General features: G+C 44.9%; 1 protein-coding gene across 2 annotated transcripts; it reads left to right on the top strand.

Annotated features, from left to right (window-relative positions):
- The first annotated feature begins 1,057 nt into the window (after positions 1-1,057).
- On the top strand, positions 1,058-8,009 carry LRAT (lecithin retinol acyltransferase). 2 transcript variants are annotated; one of them, XM_035112399.3, is made up of 3 exons: positions 1,058-1,684; positions 3,102-3,791; positions 7,324-8,009. In XM_035112399.3, exons 2-3 carry the CDS (start codon positions 3,195-3,197, stop codon positions 7,474-7,476), a joined length of 750 nt encoding a protein of 249 aa, XP_034968290.1. In that variant the 5' UTR covers positions 1,058-1,684; positions 3,102-3,194; the 3' UTR covers positions 7,477-8,009. The 2 variants fall into 2 exon arrangements, with proteins under 2 accessions (XP_034968290.1, XP_034968291.1); XM_035112400.3 differs by having other exon boundaries at positions 1,059-1,299.
- The last annotated feature ends 493 nt before the right edge of the window (positions 8,010-8,502 follow it).

Below are 8,502 nucleotides of genomic sequence, written 5' to 3'. Positions count from 1 at the left end.
ATGTAGGAGGCAGCTGACCTTCAGTTGAAAGGAGTCTGTTAGGTGCTTTGCAGTTTCCAGGTTGCACCCAGGAAGAAAAACTGACCCCCCCCCCTTTGGAAAACATAACAATCTTGCTCTTCAGCTGTTGCATTGGCAATCCTAAAATGCAACCTGGGAACATCTTGGAAGGGCCACAGCCTATGTGCTTTAAATGTATGGTGTGGTGGTGTGACCAAGGACAGGTAAGCCAAGCGCCTGTCAAGGGGAGAGGTTCATAACCAGGACAGGAATGTAAGAACAGCCCTTCTGTTGCTTATCTCCACTATCAATGAACACGAGCTGAAACAATTGCGCAGGAGAATCCTCATTTTGCAAACACTGATGGTGAATATAGCATGCCGTCACTGCTTGGCTTTATTCCCTCACCGCACCCCTTTCCCCCGTTGTTTTCCCTTCACAACTGATGCCCCCGGCATTCTCTGCCCCCGGAATTTGAATGGGTGGGGATGGAGGGAGAAGTCTCGCTCATTTTCTTTGTTAGTTTAATATGCTTCCTCAATTAAAAGATTAACAATAGCAGGCAAGCTTCTGCCACCGCTGTCAGATCTCTTGCAACATACAGCCCGGAGGAGAGGGCCAGGTGTGTAGCACTCTTCCATCCATGAAACACATCCCAGGTGCTCTTGGGGGTGTTTCAAGCGTGTCCAATCCAGTCGGTAGAGCGTGATACTCTTAATCTCTGGGTCGTGGGTTCGAGCCCCACGTTGGGCAAGATTCCCTCGTGGCCCCTTCCAACTCTACGATTCTGTGACACCTTGGCTGCGAGTTCCTTCCTGGTAACTGGTTAGGGAAGCCAGGGGTCCTGAGGTGCGCCTCCCTCCCTCCCTCTTCCCTCCCCGCCCCCGCCAATCCTGCTGCGCCTCCGGGGAGGTCCTTAGGCAGCGCTGCCTGCCCGGGCGGGGAAGGAAACTCGTCCTGTCAGGGCCCATCGGGATCCGTTGCAAAGTTTTGGCAAAGAGAAACAGCTCCACGCCTCTGCCCCGTTCAGTCCCAGCGGCGCTTTGAGAGAAAAGGGGAAAGGGGGTGGGAGCTCTCGCTTCTTCTAAGCGCAAGGCGAGAGAGATCCGCCCCCTTTCCCCGGTGTCCCGCCCTCTCCCCTTTCCAGTGGCCGCTTTTCTCCTTCTCCGGATCCGGAGTGCGGGGAGGGCGAAATACACAAAAAAGTGAGTCTGGCAGGGGCCGCTAGAAAGAGAAGGGCGGGTTGCGTGGGGGAGAAGCCTCCCCCGCTCTGGCTGTCAAGCCCTTGTCGCCTTCCAGGTAAGATGAATGGCCCCCCATCAATCATCCTTTGCAGCCCGCGGGAAAGCTGCAGGCTCCGCTGGGCTATCAAGCATAGTAGCCTCCGACAGGGGCCGAGGAGGAGGGCGGGTAGGGGAGAATCGCAGCTTGATGGGCTTGGGGTGGGTGTTGAGTTGAGGCTTTTGTTTGCTGGGATTGACCCCTCCACATAATGGATTAGCGGAGAATCAATCTTAACCGCAAGGCACGGCTGGCTCCTTTGGCGCGTTTCTCTGGCTTTCTCGGCTGGGGCAGCCAGTTAGTCTGCCGCAGAGTCTTGTGGCACCTCGAGGCTGGCGCAGTTGTCGTGCCAGACGCTTTCGTGGAACGAAGCCCACGTCATCAGTGTTATCCTCACCTGCAGGTACGCGCGCGCGCGCACACTCACTCACTCACATACACGGTGGGGGAGGGCAGTGTAAACAGTGGCGTCAGAGGGAAATGAAATGCAGAAAGTTAAAACGGGGATATCCGTACATGAATAGATGTGTGAAGTGCAACATTAATATCCCCCTTCCCCAAAGCCAGCCAACGATTACAGTACACTATTTTATTTTTTCGTTTGAGCAGAAATACTGGCCCATTCTGAAAGGGGGGGGGGAATGACTTTTAAAGGATCGCTTGCTTTTCTCCCATCACTCTGCTTCTCCATCACCCCAGTTTTTTTAGCACCTTCCTTCTGAGAACACTGCAAGTACCTCCATGGTGCATGAAAAAAATACCTGGGTGTGTGTGTGTGTGGAAAGGATTTGCCCATGCTTTTGTTTTTTGTCATAACAGAAATGTATACCTTCCCCAATTCTGTACAGATCTGTTGCCTCTCTAAAAGTTAAAATAAAAAGGATACATTACAATTCTGGTGGAAACCAAACCACTTCCCAAACTTCTGCCAAACAGAAACCACATTTGACAAAAGCCCTATATATCTTGCATTGGAACTTGATGCTATCTTACCTGGAAACTATGTGGAAAGTTATGCTTTGAACACTCACATAGGAAATGCAAATAAATGAACTTCTATCATGGCATTTGATCTCTCACCATCTTGCTAATTCAGATATATATATTTAAATGTTAAGTACCAAGCTGAGTTCATGTTTATGTCAAAAATGAATCATTTTCATCAGTAAGCATATCTCTGTATCTTTCGATCAGTACATGTATAAACTCAGATCCAATTTGCATGGCACACAAAAAAACCTTTCACTTAGAGGTACCTATCAACATTTTCCTAACACTGACTACATGGCATGGTTTGAAAACCTATTCCTTACTTGAAAATAAGGCTGCAAACATATGTACAAGGAAATAAGGCCCAGTGAGCACAGTGGGGCTCACTTTCATGTAAGCATCTATACAATTAAAAGTCTGCAATTCTAATGTTTACTTGGAAATAATTTTAGGGTGCCATAAGTATGCAGCCTTGTAACCCAAACCCCTGCATACAGTATTTACTTTGAAGCAAGTCTTACCGAGTTCAGTGACAACTTACTCCAAAGTAAGTGTATGCTGCAGCTTTTGTGTCTCAAATAGTCTCCCAGGATGGGCTCAGTAGTCATAATATATCACAATCTGAATCAAATGCCTAATGATTGCATTGGTACTTACATCATTCTAGGCTTTCAAGCTGTTCATTCACTAAGTGCTTGCATTTTGATAAGTACATGGTCTAGGTGATTTTGTATGTGTGCCCATTCTATATACTGAATGCATAATTGGGACTCTTGTAAAAAGTTTATGAGAGAGTCACTTTCTGAGTAGAGGTCTATTTCACTCCACAGTAACCACCCACTTGCCTATCTGCCAATCCAAACTGATGCTGGTTGTGGGACAGCCCCTCTTGCCATGATAAAAAGGCAAGATGCTGAAGCTGAATGAGTCAAGAGCAGCTGCAGCCGCAGAATAAGAATAAGATCAGCACCATGAAAAACCCCATGTATGAAATAGCATCCCTGCTACTGGAAAAGTTTCTGCTGCTTGCCAATTTCAAACTTCTCGGTGTGGGCTCCGGTGCAGAGGAAGAAGAGAAGAAGAAACAATGCTGTTATTATGATACCACCTATTTCAAGCCAGGTGATTTGCTGGAGGTGCCCCGAACACTCTTCATTCATTTTGGCATCTATCTGGGGGATAACCGGGTGGCTCACCTTATGCCAGATATCCTGCCTGCTCTCACCAACGACCAAAAACAGATCCAGAAGGTGGTGACTAACAAGAGACTAATCTTTGGTGTCATCGCTAAAATGGCCAGGATCCGTGTGGACACAGTGGAGGACTTTGCCTATGGAGGCTCTATTCTGGTAAACCACATGGACAAACTCTTCAAGAACAACGTCCTGCGTGATGAAGAGGTGGTTTGCAGAGCAGAAAAGCTGGTGGGTGCCACTGAATACAGCTTGCTGTGGAACAACTGTGAACATTTTGTGACCTTCTGCAGATATGGCTCTCCGGTCAGCTTCCAGACTGAGAAGGTAAATTGCCACTGTACAAATCTAGCCAAGCAACCTGGCAAAAGGATTCAGAGTCCTTGCTTTGAGAGCACAAAGGGACAACTGCACAGTGGCTTATCTGTATGGGACTCCGTGTTGTGCATTTATAACCTGTTTCTATAAGCATTTCTCACTTGCACTTTCCTTCCCCAGAACATAAAGTAAGCTGTGTGAGTTGAGGGTGTTTCATTTTTGGTTCAGTCTTGTGCCTTTAACTATTACCGGTAGTAACCAACCGTGTTCCAAAATCTCTAACAATCCATAAAAAGCTATATAGTGCCTTTTATGTTAGTGGTAAGATTCAAGGCCAAGCTTTCCTTGCCTGCTATCCAAACATTAAGGTATCTCTGAGCCAGAATAAACAAAAAAACTAAAAAAAAACCTGTCCAGCCATTCCATCTCTGAGAACAGGGCAGTGTGAGCTGATGCTGCCAAGGATGTCTAGAGATCCTGCTGTAGCACCGGCTATCCAGTTTTCCTGTCTGAAAGCAAACCTGGGCAGAGAGCTATTCAATTCCCAAAAGATTTTAACTAGAGCTTTCTCTGTTGAAGAAAAATGCTCATCTTCCCATTGCTATTGGAGAAGTGGAGGTGATCATCCAATCCTGCTCCTAATAAATGGAATTTATTATTATTATTATTATTATTATTATTATTTATTAATTCAGCTCAGGATTTGACTATACTTACAGTCCTTTTAAATTTTGTTTCTTGCGAGTCAAAAGTGGGCAAGTCATTGTTTTAACATTCCACCTGCCTCTCTTAGATCCAAGCCCAGACCTCTAGCAAGGGCCCACCAATTCTAAATAGAATTTGGCCTTAGACTGCTGACAGGATGCTAGATTTGGTATTTTGAGTACTTTCTACCTAGTGACAATGGTGCTGGTTGCAGGAATTGCTATATAGTGTATATATTTTCCCCTGCTCCCCCCCCTAAAGAAATGGTGATTCCCTGAAAGGCTTACAGTTCAAGGCCGTTGCAGAATCTGGCTTTTTAATACTCATGCAGAAAGCTAAGGGGTGTTGTGGGCAACACTAGCCTCTGTCCCTCTTTCCTTCCTTCCCTCCCTTATCTTATGCCCTCTTGCATCTCTGCCTCCCAAAGGCTTGCACAGCTGTTTGTTCCAGCAGCCCTGGCTACACGCTCCCCAGGTGAATGGTGCCTCTGCGGCTGGCCAGGGGGTGCTTCCCACACCCCCATGGGGCAGTGTGATGGCACCTCTCTTTGGGGCGCGGGGGCAGCTCAGAGACCAGGGGCAGCTGCCCAGAGGACTCCCAAGGAGAGGAGGCTGAGGGAACATTCCACAAAGGAGGGTGTTTGAAAAAGGGGTGAGAGGCTGCCAGCTCTGCAGGCAAGGGGTGACATAACTGGGCTCCTGAGCCCCAAAGGGGTGCAGCAGTAAGAATATAGTTGGTCAAGCGAGCCTTGGACTCAAAAAGGTTGAAAATGTGTGGGCTAAGGTATGTCCTTTCCTTTTCCACTCTCATCTTTTGTGTGTAAAAACTTCTGATTCATTGGATTGGCTGCTATCTAAAAGCAGAGCATGTAAAACAGCCATCTGAAGCACAGCACATCCTCTGCAGAACTTGAGTTCATTCCCGTTTTGCTGAATGTATGTTTGAGTTGGGTTTTATTTCATATTGTTGAGGGTGGCCCTATGTGAACCCTCCATCTCAAGCTTAACAGTGTTAAAGAAATAGGTCCCTCTTCATATGGGACAGCTGGGTACAGGGAGTGAAAATGAACACTGGTTTAGATTGTACACTGTGTACTGTTCTAACAGGCAGGGGTTTGGCATTGCAAAGGTAAAAAAAAAGTTCATCTTTCCATCAGAGGGTAAACACAGGATATTTTTGGTGTGGTTTAGCAAACATCTAAATGTGATGCCCTGAAATTCAAGGTTATGATTCTCCTTTGTAGCTGGGGATGGTGGTATTAAGAGCAGAGCTGATTTCTTCTCCACCATTCAAGAGAAATAAAGGTACATTGTGCAGGGACTAGGGGCAGTATTACCAGCAGCCCCAGGTTAGCTCAGAGGCGTGCTTTTACAAGCTCAACTTGATGAAGTCTGCAAAAGGAAGTACGTCAGATTTATTTAGGTACCAAGCAAATAATTTCTTGTAGTAGAGGCAGTGTTTCTGGGTGGCTAATTAGAATGGAACACATACAGTATTACCTCTCTGTACCCAATGCAGGCAGGAACAGAGCAAGGGCTATTTTGCTTTAATTTCTCCCTCTCTCTTAAAAATATTGAATCTGTGTGAAATGCCAATGAAGCCATTTAGGTTTGCCAGGTTTCTGACAGACAAAACCAGATTTTAATTGGTGTTACTGTTCAGCACTGTTAATCTAACAGAGTTTTTGTATAGTGCTTTATTAGTCTAATAAATGGCTTGGCTGGAGAGAACTTGCAACTTTTAAACCCTTAAGGCTGCCTGGTTTGGTTTAATTTTTTTTTTTTGCTATGTTTCCTTAAGAAGTAGGACAGCTAGTTCTGAAGCCTTCATTTGTTCATTTTCAATACACTTTAACAACAACAGCCAACCCCCACTATTCACTACTCTACGCCTCACTTGGATGTCACTGGTGGATTGGCACATTCTGAAGACTATTCTTTCCCCCTTTCTGTTCGTTTCACTCCTGCCATCTCATCCCACTGCAATATTCTAGTAAATAGAAAATGTGTAGGTATCACAGTTCTGCTGACATTTTGTCCTGAAGCCACAGGAATGATGGGGTAGTTGAGATGGGGGTGGCTAGAGAGTAAGCAGTTAAGGCATTATTTAGTTTCAGTCCATCAAAACCGACTTGCTAGAAAGCTCTGAAATACCATCATGTAAAAGTTAGCAGAGAACTGAAACCAAATTCTAGCCAATGTCATCATGCAGAACATAATTATCCAAATGGTTTTAGAAACACACAGCATCTGGATAATTAGAAATTCAGGTGGATGGGAAGTGGGTTCCTGGCCACTGGGGTACCTACTCTTAACCTGTAGTGTCTCTCTATTGTCTCAGGTAGAGCTGTTTCCCTGCCCTGCTGTCTTGAGATCTTGGAAGTTTTGAACCTGTGGCATTTTGCATGCAAATGGTGTGCTCTTCCACAAAGCTATGAGTCCTCCCAAATAAACAAGGGTGCTTCAAGATCCTTTGTAACATCACTGAGGATGTTGGGGTGCATCTCTTAGATCATGTGGCATAGTTGCTTGTAACAGCAAAACATTTTGGACTAGCCCTGCTAAATTTCATTAAAAAAAATTAAATGCTACCTACGGTAAGTCAATTTGCTATATAACCTCCTTCCCTGGAAGGTGGTGGACTCTCCTTTGTTCAACCAGGACTAGCTGGTCACTTTTTAGTGTGTTGCAGTAGCAATTCCCTGCATCAGCAGGAGGTTGAACTACATGAACTTTAAGGTCATTGCCCAATCTATGATTCCATGCATGTGTTTATTTCTCAACTGGAAGCAGCCCTTAATTTGCATTCTAAAAATTTCTGCTCTGATTTTTTTCAGTTCTGTGAAACGGTGAAGATGATTATTCGGGACCAGAGGAGTGTTCTTGCTTCAGCATTGCTGGGACTGGTTTCTATACTCTGCCTGGGTCTGGCACCTTCTACTACCCTCCCTACCATCATTATTCCATTCATTTTGTGGATGGCGGGTTAAAGGCATCCACATAGCTTGTTAGAAGTTGTAAATAGAATGTACAATGTATTTATGAAAGTTCAAACACCTTTCCAGTATCATGTACAGAAGAAAAATGTGGCATCCAGTTGTGTAATGATTTAAATGCATCATTGGCCAGAATATGTAATAGCTTACTGTGTAAGCCACTGGATTTTGTGAAAATCTTTCTAGAAGGCAAATTTAGCAATGGGTTCATGGGATTTACTCCCAAGCTAGCATTCCTAAACTGCATTCCTAAGCTCAAAAGTGAATTCTAATGAAATTTATAGGTCTAACTCCCAAGTAAATGTGCATAGGTTTGGACAATAGGGGTAATATGGGACAATAGGGGCAATAGAGGTGTCTTTCAGAATATCAGTGAAACAGGGTATTAGAGTCCTTAGCTAGTTGAGAGGGGACAAATAGGGAACGAAAGCATGCTACTAGCATTCAGCATCTCTTCCAGTTGTACTTTGAAGTCTGTTGTTTCTAAACCAAATGCAGTGGGAATAAAATAAGTCCAGATGTGTGTTTTTATTGTTGCATATTTAACAACTTCTGACCGGTTCACCTCTGCTTTTTTACATTTCTAATTTTAGACTCTGGGCTTTACAGGGGCCACCTCTTTAGACAGTAATGTGTATTACTTCACTTACTTCAAAGCCAGCCCTGCTGCATTGGGGGGGGGAACCCTCCTGCTCATTCTGCTGAGAGGGGCCCTGGACTTCTGTCCCAAAGTCCTGCCAGTGAGTTTTATAAAGTGGGAAGTTAATTCACCAAGAGGTTCTCCATTTAAATTACAAAACTGCCTCCCACCATCCTGCCTGGATTTAAGGGCTGTGAAAAAACTGCACCTCCCTAGAGCTGTCCCTGTTATTAAATGTTATAAATCACGCCAGAAGTTTCTGAAGTGTAGACTAAAACAGTTTGACTGGTACAAGTGGTTAACAAGCAAGCAAAAAAGAGAGAGAAAGACTGTGTTTTGAGGGAAGATGAAAGGAGACTGCCTTGCTCTTTAATCTTTTC

This window comes from Zootoca vivipara, chromosome Z1 (genome assembly GCF_965207765.1).
Source record: "Zootoca vivipara chromosome Z1, rZooViv2.hap1.1, whole genome shotgun sequence".
NCBI classification, from domain to species: domain Eukaryota; kingdom Metazoa; phylum Chordata; class Lepidosauria; order Squamata; family Lacertidae; genus Zootoca; species Zootoca vivipara.
The sequence above is the reverse complement of the archived record's forward strand: the minus strand, read 5'-3'. Positions and strand labels throughout refer to the sequence as shown.

Bases quoted from the DNA above. Each gene is read 5' to 3' on its own strand.
- LRAT (XM_035112399.3), top strand. From the start codon at position 3,195: ATGAGTCAAGAGCAGCTGCAGCCGCAGAATAAGAATAAGATCAGCACC. The intron at 3,792-7,323 runs GTAAATTGCCAC...GATTTTTTTCAG, and splicing joins TCAGCTTCCAGACTGAGAAG to TTCTGTGAAACGGTGAAGAT.